Source organism: Eublepharis macularius, chromosome 15 (genome assembly GCF_028583425.1).
Source record: "Eublepharis macularius isolate TG4126 chromosome 15, MPM_Emac_v1.0, whole genome shotgun sequence".
NCBI lineage: Eukaryota > Metazoa > Chordata > Lepidosauria > Squamata > Eublepharidae > Eublepharis > Eublepharis macularius.
Window position 1 is genome coordinate 35,705,084 of NC_072804.1, and position 26,272 is coordinate 35,731,355.

Sequence of the window (26,272 nt, forward strand, 5' to 3'; positions counted from 1 at the left end):
TTAAGACTAACCAACTTTATTGAGGCATAAGCTTTCGAGAGCCACAGCTCTCTTTGTCAGATGCAGGTTGGAAAGGGGGCAGAAAACGGGCCAGGGGCTGGAACAACTTCTTTATGAAGTATTGCTTTGTTAGTCTCCTCCCTCCCCCACCGCCCAGTTTGAGCAGTTTAGGGCTTTTTTGACAGGGCATTTCAGTATAGAAAAAAGATGGCTAGAGGAGAGACAGGAAAGAGGTTTATAAAATTATATGCAGGGTGGAGATGCTGGATAGAGCACACTTTTTCTCGCGTAAAACTAGCGCTTTCAGGCACCCAGTGAAGCATATAGGCAGTATATTCTAGACTGGCACAAGAAAGTCCTTCACACGCTACATAATTTACTTATAGAATCCTCTTCCACTGCATGTAGTGAATGGCTTTGAAAGGAGACTGGCCCAGTTCATAGAAGATAACAACTATCACTGGTGGTTAGCCATGATGCTTAAATGGAACCTCCATGTATAGAGACAGGTTACCTCTGAGTGTCAGTTACTGGGGAGGCATAGCAGTGGAAGGCTTGTGGGCTTTCTGGAGACAGTAGGTAGCCACTGTGGGAAAGAGGATGTTGCGTTAGACCGATCCTCTGTCTGATATAGCGGGGCCACTTTTGTGCTTGCAGACCCCCACGGAGCCCCCTGGATTCTTGCTGGTGAGCGATGGCCATGTTCTTCTCTGCTTCATTCACTCTTCCTAATTTCCTCTGAAGTCTGGTTGGGGTTTTCTTTTTTTTTGGTCCGCTTCATGCTGACAGTGAGAAACATTGAACTCATCTGATTAAAGTTCCAATCACAGATTAAATCTTTTTTTCCCATTTAGATTTGACTATAAATGGTAAAGTTGGCTCTGACTTTACTTTCATTTGCATTTTGGGGGGGGGGGAATCTTTTGTCCCGATCGCTGCCACAAGATGTAACCATGGGGATGGCTTTAAAAGGGGATTAAACAAAGCATGGCTATCAGTCAACAACTCTTAATCAGGGTGGCTAAATGGAACCTCTATGTTCAGAGGCAGTACACCTCTAAATGCGAATTATGGGTTTGCTCTAATTTTTAACACCCATGCTCACAAGGTATTGGTGCTTCCAGGAAACCCTATTCCCAATCTCTGACTCGTACAGGTTATTCTGGCCATTTGGCAGTGAAATACATAGAAACTGCAGATTGCCATGTGGAATCAGCCAGAGTTCAGCATTTTATTTCCAATAGTGGCCAGCCTGAATGGCACAAACAGGGCACAAGGGCAATAGCCCTCTCTTGTTTATCTTCTTTCAGAGCTATACTACCTTTGTACATGGAGGTTCCATTTAGTTACCCTACCATTGCTCATAGCCTATGAATTGGGGATTCTTTTCAAAAAGTTGTCTCAGAGCAAGTGGCTGTCAACCCCCTCTTTTGGCTATGAATTCTTTAAGTCAGTAATGTGTTGTATGAAGGAGGACTCGTTTTGGTTTGTCTGAAGGCTAATCAGCTTTCGAGGGCAATGGCCATCAAATTCTGGAATGAGGGATAAAAAGAATTTACCAGTCTGTTCCCTCCATACTGTTCAGGAAAAGGAGTCCAGAGCTGTCTCGCTCATGTTTCTGAGGGCATTTCCTTGACTTTAGCAAGGCCTCATTTCTGGGTCAAGCTTTTCCTTCACTTTCTGAAGGGAGAAAGCTTCTTAAAACTTGCCTTCTCCCCCAGGATATGGCAGAGTGTTAAAGCATGAGTGGCATCCGGGTGTCTGGGGTTCAGGGCAGGCGCCTTATAGGTCTCCTTCCAGCTCCTTGTTCCCTCTGACCACTGCTGGTTGGAGGAAAGTTCAAGCTAGGAGCAAAATGCCTACAGAGAAGAGGCTTTTGTGTGTGTGTGTGAGAGAGGGTGTGTGTGTGCCTGAACAGCTGCCATTGTGCTGAAACTAAGCAGATTTTGGTTAAGTGCCTGGATGGAAGATATCCTGGGAAATGCCCCTATGTACATGGGCTCGGCTTCTAAGTTGGAAGAAGGTTAGGATGTGACTTAATAGAGTAGAAAACTCCTGGACCTTGGTTGTTGTCGAGGGCAAGCTAATCTCCTCCTTCTTTCTGCTGTCTTGTTTACCGGACCCGTTGTGCTCCTGGAGTCTGGGCAAGTTGCCCCCGAGGCTGGTCCGCTGGGCTTCCAGAGTAGACTGCTACTACCCTGCTGGCTACTGTCTTCCTGTTGGGTGCTTTTCAAGCCACCTCGGCCTTTCCACTGCTCCGAGGTGATAACTGATAAGTCTGTGGCAGGGGGAAGGGGCAACCCGTGTGTATTTAGGGAAGAAAAAGATCCTGAACAATTTGGAAACCATAGGTGTTTTACTCAACTTGGCAATACCCAATGTGGCCATCATACCTTCGGGGCCATGAAATGTATCATGTGGTAAATGGATCCGTCGTTTTGTTGAACCATGTGTGTGTTCAAAAGAGAATCAAGCTGATGTGGACAGAGTTCAATACTAGAAGTGGGGCATGGCTTGGGGGCAAAGAATCTGCTTGGCATGTAGGAAGACCCCAGTTCAATCCCACTGATCTCTGGTTAAAAGGATAGTAGAGCAGATAAATGGAAAAACCGTCGTCAGCTCCTGCCAGCCAGTGTTGGCAAGACTGACCTTGATGGCCAAGAGATTTGTTCGGCAGCACGCAGCGTCCCATGTTCATATTCGCCATCACACATGCTTTCTTAAATAGAAAAAGCCAGACATTTGATGGTAGCTAGAAGAGCTTACTGGTAGTCTACGGCTGCTCCGTACCACTGGTGTGTCCATTGTACCCCTCTAGCATGATGATAAGGGATAGCTTTTCCATCCCGTGTTTCATTGTTCTGCATTTTGTTCACGTGGCAGCTGTACTTCAAATTTCTGCAGCCACTAGCCCTATTTATTATATTATTTCTTAGATGTTTCATTCTCCTGAATTAATTGATTTGCATTATGTAATCTGCCTTGAGTCTCAGTGAGAAAGGAGGACTATAAATAACACAAATAAATAAACAATCGACCTGAACATTGTGATAGCTGCATAGCGGCCAGTGAAAATCATGAGCTCTCTGTCCAGTTCTGTTCTCCCTCCATATGATCTAGTACCAGACTTGCCCAGCCTTCTGCATTTCTTCTCTGTCACTCACCATTATTTGCTGGCAGGATGTAGGAAAACACAGCAGGTCATGGTAAATGACAGTGGCAGAGAGTAAATGAGACTCACGGCTACCATTTTTGGCAGCATCTGTGTGTGCATTGTACCATCTAGTTCCACACTATAGTTTTTTATGCTTCCCCCCCAGGGTTTCCAGTTTTTTAAATTCCCAGAAAGCTTGTATCACAAGCTGAGCTCAAATCTGGCTTGTTTCTGTTTGAAAACTTGTTAAATGAAGTATATTTTGGCATCCTCTTGCCATGTGCAAATGTCAAAGTGGTGTGTGTGCATGCACACAGATGTACAGACCCGCCACATTCATACTTTGGGTTCTGGAATTCTTGCACTCCCCACTGTCAATCCTCCTTTGGCTACCCCCCCCCGCCCGCCCGCATACTCTCCCATGGGTCAGTCTCCCTGTGGCATCCCCCTCCTATCTCATTCTTCCTTCCTGCCTCTGGGCTTGGAATGAGTTAACAGCAGAAATGCTGAATGGGAAAGAAGGAAAGGGACTGCTTAATAATTCAGGAGGGGAGAGACAGTCTCTGGTTCTTCTGCATTTCTCTCTGGGAGCTTAAGCCAAGCATCTTGAAGCAATGAGGTGGGGCAATTACAAATACTCCCCCCTTCTCCTGGAGTTAAGGTGTTTTGTGAATGGTCTTATTAGGCAGTTGTGTTGAAGATTGTTGAAAACTCTAGTGTTTTGTGGGTATTTTGAAAACTGAGGCAATTGCGGGGGGTATTGAGTGTCCACACTGCAACCAGTGATCCTCCTTTGAAAATAATGAATTTGTCTTCACTGGCAGGCTTGTCTTTTTCCAGTGTCCCTGTGTCCATCTTCAGAGGGTTAAAAATGCAGGCCACCTGGTCCGTTCCTTGCAGGAAGTGAACGCCTCTTTCTCCAGCTAGCTAAGTCCATACAATTAGTGTTGTTGAGGGGACAGCTCCTGGTTTCAACTGAGCCACCATGCGAGGTTGTAGACCCGTGTGCAAGAAACATTGTGCAAGATCAGAGGAAAGCTGTACGTGATCGGGTGCCCTGTTTGCAAGAGCAACCTGCCAGGTACGTGTAGTATCTGACCCAGTACCTCTTTACTCTACAGCATTTAGCATTCAAAGGTAGGCTGCCCCTGAAGGAGGAGGTTCCATTTAGCTGTCTTGACCAGCAGCCATTCCTCCAGGAATTGGTCTCCTTGGGCCCTTAAGTCAGTGGAACTTCCCTGGTTCCCCAGGGCAACCTGAGCCAAGTGACCTTGGGGTGTCAGCAGCAGCCGCTTGACTCTGATCTGGACTGTAGGGGACAACATCGAATATGGACTGGCCATTGTCAGCATTGCCACAGCCTGGATCCCAGAGAAACGCCTCTTCATCTTCTCTCCCATTCCGGTCGACTGGAGGCAGAGCTAAGCATGACAAAGCCAGCCCACCCTCTTGTCGAGATCCCTCTTCTGTTATGGAAAGGGATTGCACAGGGTACAGTTGACTGGATGTTGCAATGTCACTCGGTGTGCCCCCCCCCCTAGTTCCTGGTCAATATTAATGGGGGAATGCAAGGCTTGAGGACGTGGAGCACGTTGCATGCTCCCGAACAGTCTCTAAAGACAAGAAACCATTCCCATTTGTTGTTTCCTACCCCTGATAATAATGGCCCCATTTTTGCCTACGGAGGACAGCTTGCTACAGTATTATTAGTGTGAGATGCTAGCCTGTCCAAAGGTTCAGTTCCCTTCCTGGAGTTTCCTGAAGTTAAATCTCAAACTGGGTGGATGTGGAACAGTGCATATGCAGGTGCATGTACTGGTGAGTACAGGCTCACCAGCCTGAATTTTTCATACTCTGAATGTAGGAACAGCCCTGCTAGATTAATTCACCTGTTCTGGCATCCTGTTTCTGACAGTGGACAGGTGCCCCAGGGAAGCCCTCCTACCAGCACCTGGCAATCAGAGGCACCCTGCCTCTGAATCAAATGTTCTAGTTCATAGCCAATGATAGTCCCGTCCACCACCAATCTGACCAACCCTTTTTAAGCCAGCGACCACCAGCATATCTAGTGTCGGGGAGTTCCACAAGTCAGCCACTCATTTGTTTATTTGTTTGTTTAGAATATTTCTATGCTGTCTCTTCAGAGTCCTGCTCAAGGCAGCTTACAATTAAGAAACGCTCTGTGTGTAAAAAAGCCATTAAAAACAAGTGATTGGATATAAGCAGCATAAAAACAGAAGCAGACCATTAAAAAACTGCTAAGATAAAACCCCCTAATTAAAAGCCTGGGTTAAAAAGATAGGTTTTAGCTTGGTGCGGAGAAGTTAGTAAAGTAGGCAGTGGGTGAACCTCCAAAGGGGAAGGTGTTCCAAAGACATGGTGCCACCACAGAAAATGCCCTGTCTCTAGCCACCACTCACCTTCCCTCTGAAGTTGGAGGTGCAGAGATCAGGGCTTGAGGGCTCATAATTGGTGGGCTCGATAGTATGGGAGGAGACGGTCCTTCAGGCACCACGGCCCCAAGCCATTTAGGGCCTCAACGGTAAGAACCAACACTTGGAATTGTGCCCGGAAACAGATGGGTAACCAGTGCAGATCTTTCAGCGCAACCACGACACGATCCCCGTTAACAGCCCAAAGTGTGCAGCCCCTTTTGTCCGCTTTAAATTCATTGCCCGTTTGTTTAACCTGTGGTTCCCATTGTGCGTGTTTAATAACAGACTGTAGGACAAATATGTTTTTCTAACATATTTTTAGCCTGAAAGCAGATGTTGTTTTAAAACCGTGCCAGACAGGCTGTGATGGAGTGGTGTCTAGAGCACACCCATATCTTCACATGTGGGAAGTTGGACAGTTCTGGAGGGGGAGGGGTCCGTCAGCATGGGGCTGCCATTTTTGGCAGAAGTCCTGTGTTTCTTGCAATGGTGAGTTCTTCAGGGAATTCTTCCTAGTCATGCTCAGCTGAACAAGTGTTTCTGTTGTTGGCAGGCCTTGCTTCTGGGTTTGTTTCCTTGGCATGTGTTCTTTTTGCCCCCTCCCATGGCTATTCTCCCTCATTTTGCGAATCGCACACACCTGGCTGTTACCCAGGAACACCACATTCTGTTGACAGCTGGTGAAGACGGAAGTTGCTTTGACGTGGAGGTTTCTCTCCACTTAGTTTAGTTTAGTTTAATTTATTCGGTCTTTACCCACCCTCCCCAAGTGGGCTCAGGATGGGGTACCACAGTCATAAAATACAATTACATAGCAGATTCTACAATAAACTTCAGCAATTAAAATTATATATATACAAAAACCTGATATAGTTGGCTACACGTTTCTGTCCACAGCATACAAAGAGGAGGTAGACAGACACACGAGCTGTACTCCAATACTGGAGACCGGTGGGAGGCTCAATGTTGGTCCTGACGCTGGCCTCAACCGTAAGCCTGGTGGATCATCTCCGTCTTGCAGGCCCGCCAAAATGATACAAGATCCTGGCGGACCCGAGTGTCCTCAGACAGAGAGTTCCGCCAGGTTGGGGCCAGGACCGAAAAGGCCCTGGTCCTGGTCGAGGCCAAACGAGCCTCTCTAGGGCTAGGGATAACCAGTAAGTTCTTACCCGCTGAACAAAGTGCTCTCTGGGGCACATACGGGGAGAGACGTCCCTCAGGTATGCTGGCTTCCGAACAAGCACTTTTGGGGCAGATGACGGTAAGGTTGCCATTTGCCCACTCCTGGTGGAAGAACCCCAGTTGGCACTCCCTGTCCCCAACCAACACTCACTGAGATGTGGGGGGAGATGGGGGTGAAACAACCATCTTCTGACATTGTGATATCATTTCTGGCTACAGTTTATGATAGAGCTCTGGGTGAATCCTAGAGTGTATGGCGATGCAGCAACATTGTTTCTTGTTACATAGCCAGAAGTGAATGTTTCTGCTAAAAATTATAGCAGAAATGCCCTCTGACAAACTGCTGGTTCGCGAACCAAAAAATGGCCCAGTTTGTGACGAACTTTGGTTCGTGTTTTGGTAAAATGTAAAAATGTCCTCTTGAATAATTCAGCTTGTGAAAAGCCAGGAGAAAGGGAACCTTCCTGATCTTGTCAGGCAGGCCATTGCACAAGGTGGGGGCCACAACAGAGAAAGCATGTGTGTGAACAGTTGTTGATTTTGTCCATTTGTAGAGTGGCATCTGTGGACGACCGGCTCCAGTCAGATGGGCAAAGCTGCCGTGGTGCAGCTTAGGGAGAAAGGTGGTTTTACAGATCTGAGGGCCGAGGCCGTGAACGGCTTTGTATATGATAGTCAGTACCTTGGATTGAGCCCAGTAACTGATGGAGTGCTTAACACCGGTGGCTTGAGAGGCGATGCAGATGAGCTGAGGGAAGTGATGAGCTGAGGGAAGCGTAGCAGCCGCCACCCGGAGGTTTTCACTCTCAAACTCGGTTTCTGGGGATTAGTTTCAGGCCCCAAAGACTCTTGTTACAGCTGATTCAACTGTAATCATTCAAGTCAGCAACAAAAGACGAGAAACTCAATGACAGTCCTGGGGGGGGGGGCGGGGTGCTCTGTGCAGGGGGGGGCTGCAACTCCAGCTCTCTCCTGCTCGTTCCTCTATCTTTAGCAAGCTGATTGATTCATCTTGGCGGGTCTGTTTTGTTGCCGAAGCTGTTTTGGAGCTCCATCTCTCTCTGGCAGATTGGGAAAGGGTTTGTGCCCCGGGCAGTGGTGGTGGATTGCCTTCTTGGACTGGGGCTTCAGCCCAGGTATGCAGCAAAGACAGAGGTGGAGGTGGCCCTCTGTGGCATCCCCTTTCTAGTGCTCCAAACACTGTGAAAGGTCCCTTAACAAAAATCTAGATTGGAGCAAAGCTCTTTGCAGGAGCTCCAGTCTATCTTGACCATCTTGCCAAAGGTCAGCTGTCTGTGGCCCAGCTACCCCCATGGCAAGAGTTGAAAGCAATGAAAAGAGTTTCAAACAGAAATTCTGACATTTTAAAAGAAATTCATGCATGTCCTGGTGAGTTTGGAGATTCCTTAAAAATGAAATGTTTTGTTACAGGCTTTCTCTTGAATGATTCTACCCACCTTCCTTTAGTGCCCTCTATGCCTGGTGCACCATGTCCAAACACCCTCTCCTTCTCTTCAAACTGCAGCTCAAACCATGCCCCTCCAGCAGGCTGTGAAACTATGCTTGTTCAACGCTAACTCTTTCCTGCTTCCCATCTCTGTGATCTCCTTCCCTGGTGCTCTCTCTAAGCCCTGATTGTAAGCCCCTTGGGGCAGGTTCTGTCCTTTGCTTAGCTCTGTCAATAAATAGCTGTAATGTCATTTCAATAAATTGGGGTGCAGTAATGAGTGTTATTAGTTTAGCACATGAGAGATTGGGGCTCAAATCTCCAGTCAACCTTGAAGTTCACTGGGTGACCTTCGACCAATCCCCCACCTGCAGCCTAAGCCTCCTCACAGGGTTGTTGTGAGGCAAAAGCAGAGAACTGTGCACACTGCTCTGAGCTCCTTCACAAAAGGAAGGGATAGATTTGTTTATTATTTATTTCAAAAATGAATATGCTGCCCTTCCTGAGACCACCTTGAGGGCAGCCATTGGATTCTGCATTGGGTTGAGAATGGTGGGTGAAGGGCCAGACATTAAGGATTAAATGAGATGTGTAGGTGACCGCACACCTGCCACTGAGAATGGCAGCTTTGCCTCATCTCCTCCCTCTATACTACCTATTTGCACTTGATTTGTAACATCCTTATGCAGTCTAATTTCTGCCAGTCATTACTCAAAGGAAAGAGGAACTAGGTGTGCTTTAGATCCAGAGGAGGGAGCCGTGTTAGTCTTCAGTAGCAAAATGGCAAAGAGTCCAGTAGCACTTTTAAGACTAATCTACTTAAGACTAATCTAGCAAAGAGAGCTGTGGCTCTCGAAAGCTTACTCTACAATAAAGTTGGTTAGTCTTAAAGGTGCTACTGGACTCTGCTGTTTAGGTGTGCGTTGGGACATTAGTTGTGTGTTTATTCCAATGGCAAATCAGAATATACATTAGAATGGCATTGTGGCGCGCAGGCTGAATTCCTCCTTGACACCCTCCACACCCCAGGTTCAAGTCCTGTTACAGGATGAGAGCAGATCGAATTTCCCAATGGACTTGGGTTAATGTCCTTTTAAGGAGAGGCCCAGTCGTTTGGTGGCAAAGTGCATTCTATCGCCTGCAGAAGATGCCAGGTCCAGTTTCAACATCTGGGGTAGCATGGCTGAGAAAGATCCCTGCCGGAGACCTTCAGGAATAAATAAATAAAAATGTTGTCTTTAGTTACTGTCCCTGAAAACTTCTGAAGCAGTAAAGAACAATCGGATGCTCTCTGGAAGAGCCTCCCTCCAGTGGTTTGTCTCTTCTCTGCACTGACCTGTGCGATGCTGTAGATGGTAACCAATTTTATTGACCCGCGTGAGGCAAAAGACTCTTCCCCCACTCCCTTCTCTTCCTCGAGGAATCGAGTGTTACTGAATTGTCACGTACACGCATGTACCCTCGCCGTGGGCCTTGGGGCCAGCAAGCTGCCCTGGGAGATGGATGGTCTTTTTGTACGCCGTTATGCAAGCTCGTGGTCCGGCCTTTCCATGTTCCATATTTAGAATTGCTGGATCAGGGGGAAAAATATTTTTTGCACACATCCCTGTTTTCTTTGTCTTCAGAAATCTTTGTTTCACCCCCCTTTTTATTCTTTTCTTCGCTAATTGTGCCAAAGCCTTCCCTCCCCCTCCCCCCGGCTCTGTTTTAAGGACGCCTGGGTACAAAAAGAAAGAAAATGATTTGCAATGCCTTAGTTTAACTTTCTCTCGCTTTCTTTTAATAAGCTCATTTTAGAGGTTATAGCTGTTTCAGTAGGAAGAAATCTCTTTCCTTCCGAACTGGTGAGAGAATTGGCTGTACATCTGGAGAAAATAGAGTCCTTCTCCCCAGAATTCTCTTTGTCATTCTGCACCTCTAATTACCAGTGTTATCCTAATCACATTTGCAGTGTGCGAACCTGGCTGAGTTTCGCTGTAAGAGCAGAATGTGATTTCCTACCACCACCTAACACCATAGAAAATGGTGGTGATTTGTTGTGTGAGTGATACTGATGAAGGCCACAAACTAGGGCTGTGGTCAGCCGTTCCTGAACCCAGGCCTGGAGTTTGGTTTCTCCTGGATGTAGGTGGTGCTCCTGTCTGTAGCCCTTGTTCCATGGACCAGGCAAAGTTTGAATTCTGTCATTTCTATAAGACCTCGCCAATCTGAAGGCTTCATATTGCCTGTCAATGAAGGGCTAGTGTTTGCATTCTCAATCAGAGACAAGTGCTGGGAGAGGGATTTTCTTGGCATGCTTATGGCACTTCGGGGATCGTCCGCACGGGAGTCAGGAAGCTAAGGGGAGGGGGATGAACACTGAGATTGATCGGAACTATCTTTGGTCCTGTGAATCTCCACTCAGGGTGCAATCCTAAGTGGAGTAACACCCTTCATAAGTCTATTGGTGTCAGTGTATACCATTTATACCCTGCCTATCTCCCCAGTGGGGACCCAAAGCCGCTTATAATGTTTTCTTCTCCCCCATTTTATCCTCACAACAACCCTGAAAGATAGGTTAGACTCAGTGTATATGACTGGCTCAAGGTCTCCACTGAGCTTCCATTGCAGAGTGGGGATTCGAACCCGGGTCTCCCAGGTTCTGATCCAGCACTCCAACTGCTATACCACCCTGGCTCTCAGAAGGGTTTAGAGGGATGCAACTGTGCTTAGCACTGCAGGGTGTATCTCTTGACAAGGAACCTCTGCTATCTCTTTCAGACACAGAGTTCTTGCCTCTTCAGAAGGCTGAGGGTAGACAAGTGCCCAGGATTGGCCGTGGATCTTTCCTTTGGAACAGATCACGAGGCCTTGTTCTGCAGCTCAGATCTGGGGCTTATCTCCCCCTTCTCTCTTTTCATTCATTCCATTTTAGAAACCACCTCCATCAGCGGTATTGGGATCCGGCAGGTTTCGCGTTTCTCACACCCTCTTCTGGACCTCAGAGCGATGCGGTTTCAAATCCTTTCACGTTCCACGTTCCCCAAAAGTCAAAAAGAGTTTGCCTTGCTTGTTCTTTTAAAAAGCATTCCTGTTGCTAATGAAAAGAACGGAGAGTCGGTTTAGTCTGTTTGCAGAATCTGATGCGAAAGCTTTTTGGACAGGGCTGCCTTGTTTCAGCATAAATAAGGCAATGAGGGTGGGTGGGAGGTAGTGGTGCGTATTTAACAGTGCCGTTCTAAACAGAATTACACGCTTTGCCCAGTGACTCCCGTGCACTTAGAAGTGAGCAACTCGGTTTGGGATTGCCCCGCCAATCTTTTCCCACAAACACAACTTCTTCCTCATAACAAATGAACATGAGAAAGTTTGCTCAACTGAGATCCCTGGCAGGCTGATTTTTAATTTCCAGGGACTTTCTGCTTGTGGGCAAAGATGAATCCGTCAGTTCCCCCTGCAGCCTGAAGTGCGCATCTCCCTCTTTTTTTCTTTGCCTACCCTGGCACTGAAACAATGGCTCTCTGTTGGGATAACAAGAGGCCGTCAAGTATTCCCCCCCTGCTCTGCACTTTTTAAAAGATCCTTATGGTCTGAGTTGTACTTGAGAGAATACACCTGTATTTTTTCGATGTCTAAAGGGAGAATAATGATTTAGTGATTGCCGCTGGAGTGTTGTGGTTATTTATTTATATTTATTTGATTTGATTTTATACGGCTTCTTCTTGGTTAAGAGCTCAAAGCCGTTCCTATCAATAAACAACTACATTCGTTAAAATCAACAAAACATAATAAAAAAAATCCAGAACATACAACATAATACAAAATACATAAAACCACATTACTCTCAGCCCTAGACTATATAACCCTACAGATAAACATCAGCATTACAAATAATGACAGTACTCAGCATGTCAGACTAGGAGATCTAGTGCACATCCCCTCGTCAGCCACAGAAGCTCGTTAGGTGCTCTTGGGCCAGTCAGTCTCTCATTGCCTAAGATGCCTCACAGGGCTGGTCTGCGGGTAAAATAGGGAAGGGAGAACTGTGTGTGCTCCCCTGCACTCCTTGGAGGGAGACAGATGTCCTGGGCTGATACTCCCCCCCACTTTGCCTATAGAGTCCCTATAGCCTCTGGAAACCTGGGTGGTACTGTACGATCTAATTAATTCTGCAGTATCTTCTGGACTCTCATTTTTAAACTGCTACAAACTGCAGACGTGGGAGTTTTCCTCGTGGCCTGAGACACACACACACACCCTGCCTTTTCTTTTGCTTTGTACATTTAGCCTGATGATTGTATCACAGTACCGAGAGCTTGAATGCTTGCTGACTGTTTTGTGACAATATGGTTGATCCTAATCAATAGGCATTAACACAGCCGTCGGGTTTGGGTTTTTTCCTTGCCCATATGGACTGATGCTGCTACTTCCTAACCTGGTCGATTTAGGAACGAGTCTTGCCGTTGGAACTGGGTTCCTGGCCTTGAAATGATGCCACAGCATAGCAAGCTTTTGCATTCCCATAGTACCAAATATTTTACAACTTGGGACCCATTCAGCCAGGCACTACTTGTCAGCCTCACGTGATGCCCTGACAGACATGTGTTTGTGTGTGACAATGGACCTTAAGGCTATGGTGCATAGTTGTACAGGCCTGCCATGTGGACTGGAAGCTTGATGTTGGGACATAAAAAGCTCTCAAGAAGGGTGATAGATTGGAGAGGAAAGATCTCCAAAGGCCAGCTGCTGGAGGCTGGCAGTGGGCAAAACTGGAGGAGAGGGGCAGAACCTGAAAAGGGAAATCTCTCCCCCCCCCCAAATCATGCACTAGAGGGGAGATTGTGAGAACTCAAGGAGAGCCCTTGCAGGATCAGGTCACAAGTCGGTCTGATCTAGCATCTTGTTTCCAGCAGGATTCAGAGAAATGCCTTTTAGGAAGCCACAGTCACTGCATGAAGACAACGAGTCTCTCTACAGGAGACCTCTTACACGAGCACGCTCAGGTGTAGGGAGACGCAATGTTAGCTGGGAAGCCTAGTTTAAAAAGACAGAGCCAAAGGCTCTGTCAATTTCATGTCTCTACACAGAACCAGCAGAGATCACTCCTGAGAGGGTTTGTTAATTTCATCTTCACCTCCCCAAAGGGTAGGGGAAATTGACAGGTAACATTGCGTCTCCCTACACTTCAGTGTCCTCTTGTAAGATGTCTCGTGTACAGAAACTCAATAAAGCACCCCAGTGTTGGCTCTGGGAACTGCCACTTTTTGGCACATACAGCCAATGAGGCTTCTCTTTGGTTATCATTCCCAGGATAACTACCAATGTATCCTCCTCTGTGACTTTATCTAGTCCCCTTTTAAAATTAGTGCCCCCCTCTGAGAGCAATGTCTATACTAGTTGCTGCTGCCAAATCCTATGGCAGTGAGTTCCACACATTTATTACGCAACACATGGATTAGTTTCCCCTTGCCCTGTGCAGTTCATTGGGCTTTCTTCTTTTGATATCATGTAAGTGCAGAAGTAGAGTCCTGGCACATCCACCATCAGCCATAATGTTTGTTTATTTATTTCCTTTGTTTATACCCTGCCTTTTCCTCCAGTGAGAACCCCAAATGCCTTAAATCGTTCTCCCCTCCTCCATTTTCCCCCTCACAATGACCCTGTGAGGTAGGCTGGACAGAAATGCACCCTCAATAGGGGATCCTGGTTGTCCTCTGTGCTCCTCCTTTCCTGTGGACCATCAGCGCCTTCCTTGCTGTGTGGCCTCAAGAAGCCACTCAGGTGGCTTGGCCGGAGAGCCAGCTCATAGCCTAGCCTTTCACTGTAAGGACTGCCTCCCACTCCTTCTCCGCTGGCTGGGTCCCGGGCTATCTCTGTCATTAGGGCAATAATGGAACACGGAACACCTTGCCCGCTGTGTGAGTGCTCTCTTGCGCCATTCTCTGGAGAGGAGCCACCGAGCCTCTCTCTCTCGTGATTAAATATTTAAAATTCTGGCTCAACTCCGATGGTTCTGCAAGGCCCTCGGAATATTGTCGTCTCGCTCCCTTTTTGTTTGTTTGCGATCAGCGTTTTCCCTCGCTGCTCTTTGGAAGAGAGGGGGAAAGTGTTGAAGCTAGCCATGGCTAGGGTTGGCATTTCGGTCACCTGGGGAGGGGGCGCTTTGAGTTTCCCAGACATGCAAAGCTCCAGAGGAAGGCAGGGAGAGAGCCATTGGGTGCAGATTCCTGCCAGATTCGCCAGGAAGAATTTTATCCTAGCGACTGCATGCTAAACTCAAGTTTAACATTTCCCCTCCGGAGCAAAGCTCAGAGAGTGTTAGGAAAACCCAGTTGGATTGGACTAGAGCTCCCCCTTGTCTAGCCTGCTGTCCAGCAGCAGTCTCCAGGACACGAACAAGCAAGGAACAGCCTTCCCTGATATGTGTTAGGAGGAGCATCTAATATCTAGAGGTAAACTGCCTCTGAATAGGGAGGTTCCATTTTGCTGTGGTAAATAGGCACTGAGGGACCACAAGTCTTACATCACCTTTCGAAAATCAAGTTGGCTAAGTGTCTGCACCATGTCATGTCTTGTGGCCATGAATTACTCGTGGTGGAAAGAAAGAGGGCTGGATCCGTAAGTGCCAATATGCTGGCAGACTACCACCTTTGCTGACGGAGGGGGCATGATTTTTGCTGATTTCCCCCTCTTCTTTGTCCCCCTCCAGGTACTCCCAGAAGCAGAATTGGGAAAGGGTTCCATGAGCTGCAGTGCTTGGGGGAAGGCAGGAAAGCCCCGTCCATGAACATGCAATTTGGATCCAGCTGCAGTCCGTTTTATCTGTCCTGAATTGGCCACTAGTCAGTTTCACTGAATGGCCCCCAAACTCCAGTGTTATGAGAGAAGAGGGGAGGACATGCACAACTGGGTCTAATACAATTTGGTTGTCCCGATTTGAGCTTGACCTCTGCTTTTCTCCAGATCTATTGGTGCGGTTTTTGCTCCCCCGCCCTGCCATGAGCAGTGAGTCCTTGTGGGGAAGGACGGGAAAAGCAAATCTTAGAGACAGCTTAATAAACGAGAGTTTAATTACGTGAATATACTTGTATTTCCTTAGCTTGCATTATGATGGGGTTTTTTTCCCTGCTGCTACTATGCCTGGTAAGGGGAAAGCAGCTCCGTGCACACTTGAAGCCAGGGCTTTTTTTCTGGGAAAAGAGGTGGTGGAACTCAGTGGTGGATCTCAGGACTGCACAATGACATCACTTTGGGTTAGCTGGAACAAGGGGGGAGTTTTTTAAAGTTTAAATCGCCCTCGGCGAAAATGGTCACATGGCCGGTGGCCCCGCCCTTTGATCTCCAGACAGAGGGGAGTTTAGCTTGCCCTATGCGCTGTTGCACGGAGGGCAATCTAAACCTGTCTGGAGATCAGGGGGCGGGGCCACCGGCCATGTGACCATTTTCAAAAGGTGCCGGAACTCCCTTCCTCCGCATTCCTGCTGAAAAAAAGCCCTGCTTGAAGCCCATCCCCTTTAGCTGCCTTCTATGTTGTGAGATATATGTCGGCTTTGCAAGCCTGGATCTGTACCCATAAGGGCTAGTAACTTAGACAGTGAGGCATGAAAATTATGATTTTTCAGGAAGTTGACTTCTTCTGTCAAAGTCAAATTAGATGGCATTTTTAGTTTATTTTATTTTGCCCACATATGATGGAGAAGCGTCTGCACCCCTGTACTGACCTCTTACAAGGCTCTTGATTTTGGCGCTTCACATGGATATAAGTTGGGGCTGCAGATACTAAGCCTGTCTTTTTCTGTGCTAAGGAAAGTTGTATCATGTGATCTCAGTGCACAAGTCACATTAAGCAAAGCAGCCTCTATTTGCATAATTTGTTCTGCTTTTAGGAGACTCGCTAAGTTCCAAAATGCCCCCCAGTCGAACTGCTGTTCAATCCTTCCTCCCTTGCTTGGGTCACATGTTTCCACTCCTACCTCTAAAGCCATGAGAAATAGAAATTTCAGATTTTTTTTAAAAAAAAACTGTTTTCAAGCACATAATACTTTACTAGATACAGAATTCTGTCACTGCACATTGCAATTGTTTGTTTTTAAAAAGGAAATTAAGCCATTATTATAGACAGTATAGGTCTTAGGGCCAGATAAAGGCCTGTCTTTCTATCTTCAGTGGGATGTCATAGAAGCTGGTTCTCTATAATGTTGGTCAAGCATCTGTTGCTGCTAGGATTGCCAGGTCCCTATACCCTCTCGGCAGGAGGGGGGGTGACTGGCAGTTACCACATGCCAGCGGCATGCTCTTTCTCGCGTGCGCACTCCGGCGCCTGTGTAACGATGTTATTCCCAGAAGTGATGTCATGTCGCCGGCCATGGGAGTGCTCCCATGCTCCATGCGGGGCTGATTCGGCCTGTTTGTCACAACGATCGTGGTTCCTGGGAGTGTGCAAGCTACGCGTGTTCCTGGGGTGCCTACCAGTGGCAGGCAACCTCCAGGGGCTTGCTATCGCCTACTGATTGCTGGTGGATTGATGGGCAAGGGGGCAAACCTCTGGGAGTTTGCCCACAGCTGGTGGGCACCTGGAAATCCTAGCTGCTAATTGAGAGAGACAGCTTTTTGTCAGGCAGTTCAGCTCTTTGTGAGCAACTAGAGCCTGTTTGTCCAGTTGTCTCATTACTACTGTCTGTATTTGCAAACTGTGTAGAGGGTGAGGTCAGCACATTTCCTGCATGGACATTTTCACATAGCTGGACAAGAGTCTTAGTTTCCCCTCTGCAGAGACCTGACATTGCCACATGCTACTCTGCAGCCAATTGCTTAAATAAAGAGAGAGTAAATCAGTCCATTATTTATAAACAAACACTTTTTTAAAAAAGTGGTCTCACTGATGGTGTTAATCTGTGGCTGCATTCATACATTTTGGATAATGTGCTTCCAATGCATTTTAGCAATCATTTGCAACTGGATTCTCCTGTGCAAGTCCTGACCTAGATAGCCCAGGTGAGCCTGATCTTGTCAGATCTCAGAAGCTAAGCAGGGTCAGCCTTGGTTAGTAATTGGATGGGAGACCTCCAATGCAGACCAGAGTTGCAGAGGCAGGCAATGGCAAACCACCTCTATTAGTCTCTTGCCATGAAAACTGCACCAGGGGTCACCATAAGTCAACTCTGACTTGAGGGCACTCTCCATCCTAATCTCCTGTGCAAAACAGGAAAACCCAGTTGCAAACCATTGCTAAATGCATTATCTACCAGGTGTGAAAGCAGCTTAAGTCCATATTATCAATATTACTGTTTGATCTCTTAAGAGTGGCAGCTTTTTACATATGCGCATTTTTGCACAGCCTTATGGGAGTAATCCCTCCACCACAGGTGTCATTTAGTTATTTGACACAGTCATCCATGACCTGGAGGGAGAATTCATTTCACTTACTGTGCATGTGTAGAAGAAGCAGCTGCAAGGCAGAAGGAAATGAAACTCTGAGGTTGCTGCTTACTTTGCCTCTGCAAAGCTGTTCACCCCATTGCCCAGAGGTGGGATAAAGAGATTTGAGTTTCTACTCATGGGTGATCATAACCATCAAAAACAATACTTTCATCTGGTGAAGGTATTCACTGCAGAGTTACATAGGGCTTCACAGAGTTAGAGATCTGTGTTCCGTGGAAGAAAACAAGTGTTCTGACTTGGTTTATCTAATCAGCATAAATTGCAGTACTTCAATCCAGGGTCGTGGCTTTCCCCCCATCTTGCTGGATATATTAAAAAATATATATATTTTAAGTAGGTATTGACATGGATTTTCCCCAAGTAAAAAGCTCCCTGCAAGGAGAAGGCTAGCACAGAAGGAAGCAAACAGAGCTAGATGTGCATTAAGTTGTAGAGTTTTTGACCTGGGGGAGCTTTCAGAAGTGGTGCTTCACAACCTGTGGGGGAAGGTATATTCTGCTTATGTGCTGAAGCTTTCCCTCCCTGATGAGCTTGTTTCAAGAATTCAGGAGTGGATTGACATCATAGGGGCTGGAGAGATAACGGCATCAAAGTTTCGCAAAAACTTCTTTGCGTCTTCAGCGATGACCTTGGGAGGTTTTTCTGGCTTCATGGCTTGCTCACTGCTGCCATCTACAGCCACAATAAGCCCCCTGCAGTTAAGCCAGGTGTACGACGTGACTCCCATCAAAGTGCAGATTTTATATGCTCATTGGCAGGGCCAGCCGAAATATTTTGCTGCCTCGGGCAGAAAATCACCCTCCTGACACCCACGCTGATTGAGAGAGAGTGCAGTCCACGAAGACGTCTTTCTGACATTCCTCTTCATTTTTGTTAAAAGTTGGAAAACTGTCGGATTTGAGTTCACACTCGCATAAAACCTTTCCTGAGGAGATCCATTTTAGATTGGATACTGAAGCAAGCAGGATCTAGCGCAATCCATCCAGTGGGTCTGTCTCAGCCCACCCATCCTCTCTGTGTTTTGATCGCCAGGCAAATGCAGAAAGCATCCGTTCCCTCCTGGTGGTGTTTTCCAGTCAAGGAGCTCCTGCAATCTGCTTTCTTTGAGGCAGGATATAATTTAATTTAATAACAGACATTCAGAAGCCGAACAGCCCAGTGCAACCCTGCTTTATTTATTTGTTTGCAGAATTTATACCCTGCCACTCTGCCCTCATCAGGGCCAGTAAGATGGCTGACCAATTAAAAACATACATAATAGAAACTTCTTAACAGTCACAAAGATGAAACAAAAAGACATCAAGTTAACCAAGCTGAAAACCAAGTTAAAAACATACGTGTGGTTGTGTGTGCCATCAAGTAGCAGCCAACTTATGGCACACCCATAAGACTCTGTGGAGGAAGGCAGTGGCAAAGCCACCTCTGCCTCTCGCTTGCCTCGAAAGCCCCCTGCTGACTTCGATGGAAGCAGTGAGCAGGGTGCAGTTTGGAGGAAGGACTCTGTTCCGGCCGTTCCAGTTTGAGAGCAGCTGTCGAGGGTGCCGGCATGCGCTAACCCAATGTTCCCTTCCCTTTGTTGTTCCAGATTTCTACTGGTCTTCGGTTGTCTGGTCCTGTCTGTGTTTTCAACCATCCCAGAACATCAAAAATTCGCCAACCAATGTCTCTTCATCCTGGTAAGGGGGGGCCTCCTCAGCTCCCTTCTCATCCATCTTGCTCTGCTGTCTGCCATCTTGGTCTGTTCTTTTCCCTGTAAGTCTCCCCAGCCCCTCCCCTCCAGTGTCCTTCCTGTCCTCTCCAGTGAATGAGCAAACTTTTCTCTAGGAGCAAAGGATTTTTTTGGGGGGGGGGGGGGAAACAGAGGAGAAGCCATTTTGCCTCCTAGGAACTCCCTCTTCTTCTCAGTGACTGAGGGGGCAAGTGATGGCAGACCCTCCTTGTGAGGGTCTGCCATTGAGGTGAGTTGCTCCCTCAACCTACCTTCTCTCAGAGCCTCTCTACATGAGACCTCTTACATGAGGACGTTCGTTTAGGGAGACGCGATAGCTGGGAAGCATAGTTTTAAAAGACAGAGCCAAAGGCACTGTCAATTTCAGCACTCTACCTAAGGGTAGTTTTAAAAGACAGAGCCTGAGGAAGGGGAGGTGAAATTGACAGAGCCTTTGGGAAGGTGAAGATGAAATTAACAAACCCTCTGAGGAGCAATCTCCATTGGCTCTGTCTTTTTAAACTACCCTCATATAGACAGGTGAAATTAACAAAGCCTTTGGCTCTGTCTTTTAAAATTATGCTTCCCAGCTAACATCCTTATACTTGAGCGTCCCTGTGTAAGATGTCTAGATGTCTCATGTAGAGAGACTCTGACGGGGCAGGTGATGGTAGACCCTCCTCTTGATGGTCTGCCATTGAAGTGAATTGCTCCTGCAACCTGCCTTCTCTCAGTAGTGAGGGAGAGAATATCTGGCAGCAAGTTGGAGGTCAGCAGTGGACCTTTCTGGCATGGCAGGGCCTCCGAAGCTGCTGATGGGCGCCTGCTCAGATGACGCTTTCACTTGCCTTCTGAGACAGTCAGATATTTTGGGACATCAAATCATGAAGCTGCCTTCAACAGACATTGGTCTAGCAAGGCTGGTCTTGTGTCCTCTGGCTGGAAGCCATTCTCCATGGTCTCTGGTGGAGATGCTCAGATCAGGGCCAGTTCCAGGTTTTTGTGGGCCCTGGACAACGAAGTATAAACGGGCTCCTTTTTCTCTATGGTACAGCCCCTTTCTCCTTAAACCACACCCCTTCCCTTTGGCCCCTCCTTCTTTAACCCCTTCCCTTTCCATTTCAGTTTGCTTACCCTGGTAAAGAGAAATCATTCAAAACAAAAAAAATTTTGACTCTGTCAGCCTATCCAACACAATGCTTGCAAGACATTTTCCTGTTGGGCCTTGGTTAGTAATTGGATGGGAGACCTCCAATGAAGACCAGGGTTGCAGAGGCAGGCAATGGCAAACCACCTCTGTTAGTCTCTTGCCATGAAAACCCCTCCAGGGGCCGCCATAAATCAGCTATGACTTCAGGGCAGGATTTCATTGCATTCTGTGAGGTGCAATTTTTTTAAAAAAAATTCTATGCTGTCCACTGATTTGCTATTTAAAAAGAGAAGGGGAGGAGGAATGTATGTGATTTGAGTGGGCAAATTGTCCCCCGCTGCCTTGGAGAGAGCTTAGCAGATACTTTGCTTGCTCAAATAATCCATCACCATAAAGTAATAAAAGTTGGAAGTCCCCTTTACTGTGGTGTGAAGTTGGCAAGTTTTGAGGAAAGATTTTTTTCCCCCCCAGCTGTGGTCAGGCATTGACACCTCCCCCCCATCAGCCAATACGGATGCTGGCCTTTGGACCTTGTGCAACCAAAGCTATAATTTCTACCCCTGAGCCGTCATGGCCCCACCAATGGAATGAGGTGAAAAAGTCACCTACCTGACCCACACTAAAGAACCAAACTTTAAAAAATTTCCTTAAACATGTTTTTATAATAGCAGCTCAAAGTTTGCTGATTTCTTTTTCTATTTTCATGATAGGGACTTCCCCCTGGGCTGCAGTTTGCCCATTTGACTCATTAAGATCTGTTGTTTAAGTCACTTAGAGGAATTATTTGATCTCAGGGCAGGGTGCAAACTTTTAAAACCAGCAAGCAAAGAAATAATAGCCCTGAAGCAGACTTGCCATGTGGAGAGGGAGAGCATATTCCAGAATACCGAATGGGGGGAACAGGCAACAGGAGACCAGCCACCACTGCCCTATTCCCAAGTTACAGTAAATGCAGGAACCATTCCTGTACAGTGTACACCTGGTTTTTCTTTATATGTGCATTGAGTAATTCTCATGTTACGTTCAGTGCATGTACAGCTGAATGTGTGGTTTAAAGCCCACTTTTTATCCAGGTACTAGTCCCCAGTTTCATTTGTAAAGTGAATGGTTGTTGTAGGCTTTTTCTTACACTCAGAGTTATGCACATACATGCAAGACATAACCTGTATTCACTGTAATGTGTGAACAGAGCTACTGTGGTTGGGATCTCCCTATAGGCAGCGGGTTGGCCCTGGTCAGACACCAATTGCTGAGCTTTTGGCCTGATCCAGCAAGACTTCTGTTTTATAGCCTCTTAACCTATTATCTGGCGTTCCTCCTCCTTGGTTATTACCTGGTCTGTGTAAAAATTGTGAATGACAGTGACAGAAAGGTGGTGAGGGAGAGGCCAAAACCAGGAGGAAAAAACTTCAGAAAGGCAACTTTCCCCCAAACTGTCAAAAACGGCTGACGCTGGATTTCTTCCGACTGAGATGGAGACTAAATTAAGAAGGGCCGTGTGACTTTCCCTCGAGTAAGCAAAATAGGGGCTTGTTTGTGCAAAAAAAAAAAGGAGGGGGGGAGGTGACAAGGCAGGACAAAGCTGACGCTGCGGGAAAATACACCCTCAGGAAGGGACCCAAGGGGGCTGTTTCGGATGGAGTCGCAGGACGGGGCTGCTGGCGCTTCCGTTGACTTTCCTGTCAAACTTTGGCAGAGGACATCATGCCCCAAGCATTACACCCAGTCCCACCCACACCCATCAGGAGTTCCAAACTAAGGTACTGAAACAGCCCGAAACGGAGACACTGAAAACCAAGGACGTCCTGCCTTGAGCCTGGGGCAATAAGGTGGAATAGAAAAGTTTTATAGAAAGAAATAAAATCACAGAGTTATCCCACAACTGCCAGGGAACAGATTGGGTGTGTGTGTGAGCTTCAGATCTGTTTTCTGTTCATCTGATAAGGCCTACTTTTGATGTGTGACCAGCACACACTGGGGATGTCCTTAGTTATTTTAGGTTGATACGTGAAATTTATCAGGTTCATGGGTAGTATCTTTCGGCCTTCCATCCTTTTGGTCCTCTGACTCTGTCCTTGTCAGTTCATTCTTGGCGAGGGTTGCCAGGCTGCAGCCACCAACCCCTGGGAGAAGATTGGGTGACGCCTGATGTGGAAGTGGCATCATTAGAGGCTCCAGAATTGACAATAGAGTTTCACCACAGAGGTTTTTTTTGGTAAATCCTAGAGTGTCTACTATGTCACTTCTGGTTTTTACTGGAAGTGACATCAGCACACTGGCACATGCTCCGTTTTCACACACCCCAAACACCGGCATGCTGGGAGGTCTCCTGCTTACAGCAGGAGGCATGGCGTCCCTACACCTGGCCCCTAAGTGAGGCTTTTAGCTGCTTCCTCTCTGATCTTTGGGTTGGGTGCCAGGCAGCATCTTCACTGATGGAAGGAATTTCCGTCAGCAGGGCAAGATTGCTCTTAACTCCCTTTTCTGTTGCAGCTGAAAATACCACCACAAAATGCCTGGGAGATAGAGGACCCCCATCCCAGGAACAGCATGTAAGAGGAATTATAGATGTGTGATGGGTGAGGGGAATTGACCAAAAATTACCCCCCACCACCCGTGGGAATTTTCTGCTGGATCCAACCCGTTGTCTCCTTTTCTCAAATTACTGGCTTAGATCAGACGTACCCCAAAACCCTGACTTGTTTTAACTCTGGTTAGTTGGGAAACTAGGTTTCAGCTCACAGGATATTGCTCAAGTCCTGGTTTGCTTTCACAAATGCTAGTAGTGTTGTCTAAACCAGAGGAGTGCCAAGATTAAGGGATTCATACAGCACATAAAACCATAATCAAGACTATCCATGGTTAATAAGCCAGCTTCAAACTATGCTTTCAGATTCTGGTTTGACATATGCTAACGAACCATGGGTCGTGAAATGGCCTGCATTCAGTCACCATCACCTTAGTTTAAGGAAACTGGTTTCATGAGTATCTGTATTATTATGTTCCTCCTATTTTGCCTTAATCCCCACTCTTTTTCCATCCCCTCCACGGCCTTCCTTCAGCCACTTGGACTCTGGTCTTTTATAGGCCCTCTTCTCGTTCAGGCCACCAGCCTGCAACTCTCAGTCTCTATCCTCATTTTTATGCCCCTCATCTACACAGATGCAGTGACGATTTTCTCCCAACTATACAGATGTTGTGTCAACAGTCTATTGCGTACGCAGTTGCCCTGAGCAGTCGGTGCTTCTGGGCCTGCCGTACAACCCAGTGGCTGAGAGCAAACGAGCAACAGCCATACTTACGGCAAAACTTGAAAAGGTGTCTGAAATGGCCAGTGCTGTGGAGCCCATGCCCAAGCCTTGTGATCAGTGGGCCCCTTCAAGACACTCTTAAGCTCTCTCTCCAGTTTTGTGATGAACCCACAAAACGTAAATTAAAAAGTCAATTCAAAGGAGCAGTGAAAACCAGCCTCCTCCGCCAAAGAGATCTCTTTGCTCTCCGAGGTCTGGCCTTTGGCTGGAAAGAGATCAATGTTTTACAATGAGGACACTTATATTTAGAAAGCAGCTCCCGGTGCCACCCCTGCCCTTTCTGAGCTCTGCCTGTGGGGTCCACAGGGGCTTGTCTAGGTGGCCCAGTCATTATACTGCTGTGGAGATTGGAAGAAGCTGTTAAGGATATTTGCCTCCTCCTCAAGTTTCAGCCATCCCTTTATTAAAGTTGTCCTGATTAACAGCCACCTGCCACATCTTGTGGCAGTAAATTTTGTATATGTGTTTTAAGTTCCATGTGAATTTTATTTATTTACTTACTTCATTTATACCCTGTCCTTCTCCCTGCTGAGAATCCAAAGCAGCTTCTGTCACTCTTCTCTCCTTCATTTCATTCTCACAATGACAACTCTGTCAGGTAAATTAGGTTGAGAGTATGTGACTGGCCCTAGGTCATGCAGCAAGTTCCCGGGACAAAGTGGGGATTTGACCCAGATTTGAATCCACTACCCTAACTTTATTGTGCCCATCTGTTCTGAACCTGCTGCACTGAGCGATCCCCTCCCGCCCCAGAAACACAAGAGAGGGCTTCCTTCCCGCCCATTCGATGACTAAATGAGGTTTAGGTTCAAAATCCTGTGCCTGACGCCTTTCTCCCTCTCTCCACCTTGCAGGAATTTGTCATGATTGTGGTTTTCGGAATGGAATACATCATCCGGGTCTGGTCGGCTGGTTGCTGTTGCCGCTACCGAGGATGGCAGGGACGTTTTCGCTTTGCCCGGAAACCTTTCTGTGTCATAGGTATGACAAAAAAGTTTGTTTTACCCTAAAGTAGATGGGAAATGCACCCTCTTTGGCTCCCTCTTTAGAGGGACAGGAGCTACCTTTGGGCAAAGGCCTGGCAACTCCAAACAGCTTGAGAAAGGCCAAACAAAACAAAAAGCCAGAAACCGTTAGGGAATCTTCTTGAAGCTCCAAGAAGTTTAGTTGACAAATCTGCAGGTTGGATTCCTTTCAGAGCTGAGCTACAAGAGATGAATTACACGAGGAGGAGCATGTGAAGGGAAGTCACAATGTTAGCCCGGAAGCTGAGTTTTAAAGGAGATCGGAAGGCTTTGTCAATTTCCCCTCTCTCTACAGAGCCAGGGAGATGCTGCTCAGAGGGTTTGTTAATTTCCTCTTTGCCTCTTAGAAGGGAGGTGAAACTGACAGCGCCTTCGGGAGGCTCTGTGAAGGATGGATTTGGGTGCCATTTTATCATTTGGATGCATCTCCATCCCTCTGCTGTAGCACAGGTATGCGAATTGTGCCAGTAGCATGTTCCTTGGCTGAAGCAATGCCTTTATCCTCCTCTTTCAAGAGCTATAGCTGGGGAGGGCACCTCCTTTGGCCCTTGTGGGGTCTGGATTCCCCAACCTGACTTTGACTCAGAGTTGCAAACAGCCATATTGGTCCATGCAAAGAATAAAATCCATGTTTTTATTAGGACCAATCAGATTGACACAAATTGTGCAAGTTTTTGAGCCCAACAGAATTCTTCATCAGGTTGGATGTTACAAAATTTAAAAACATAGGAGGGTAGGAGGTAGATTTTTCAGGCCAGGAAAAAGCTTTGTGCCCTGCTGTTTACTTTTTTTTTCATTTTCCTTCTCAAATGACTGACGTTTGCTCCTCCCCTCAAACATTGCAGAGGACCATTCCTTTGTCTGTAACTTCAGCCCAGAATCCGTAGCTCTCCTTGAAGTGATTGGCCCCTGCCCCGAGTGCAGAATGAAGCAACACGTCTGGAGCTCTCAGTCCTGAGTGACCATTTCTTCCTCTGTTTCAGATTTCATTGTCTTCATTGCCTCGCTGGCTGTCATTGCTGCCGGCACCCAGGGAAACATCTTTGCTACCTCGGCACTGCGCAGCATGCGCTTCCTGCAGATCTTGCGCATGGTCCGCATGGACCGCCGCGGTGGCACATGGAAGCTTCTGGGCTCAGTGGTCTATGCTCACAGCAAGGTGAGGAGTAGGTGAACCGCAGAGTGTCCCAAGGAGACCAGTAAAGAGGAGAACTGCATTAGCTGAGCAGGAAGGCTGAGGTCCAGATCCCAGGGAACGATCAGGGAATCACCTGGGCTGTTTTAGTTCAGGAATTCTTTGCCCATGCAGACCAGGTTTGGTGTTTGCAAGCTAGATACCCTGATACAATGACATTTAAGTCTTGAATGCGGAGCAAGCTTTTCTTCTCACCCTCCTTGGCTTTTGATGCTTTTTTAAGAAAGATGTAGTTAGTCTGCCCC

The 26,272-nt window shown here is 47.1% G+C and overlaps 1 protein-coding gene across 2 annotated transcripts in view; it reads left to right on the plus strand.

Moving 5' to 3' along the window:
* The window catches only part of KCNQ4 (potassium voltage-gated channel subfamily Q member 4), a 111,336-nt gene that overhangs the window by 51,233 nt on the left and 33,831 nt on the right, over positions 1 to 26,272 (plus strand). For both annotated transcript variants that reach the window (XM_055000065.1, XM_055000063.1), the window contains exons 2-4: positions 19,224 to 19,314; positions 24,662 to 24,788; positions 25,816 to 25,991. In XM_055000065.1, the coding sequence (XP_054856040.1) occupies positions 19,224 to 19,314; positions 24,662 to 24,788; positions 25,816 to 25,991 (394 nt within the window). The remainder of the gene's footprint in view (positions 1 to 19,223; positions 19,315 to 24,661; positions 24,789 to 25,815; positions 25,992 to 26,272) is intronic.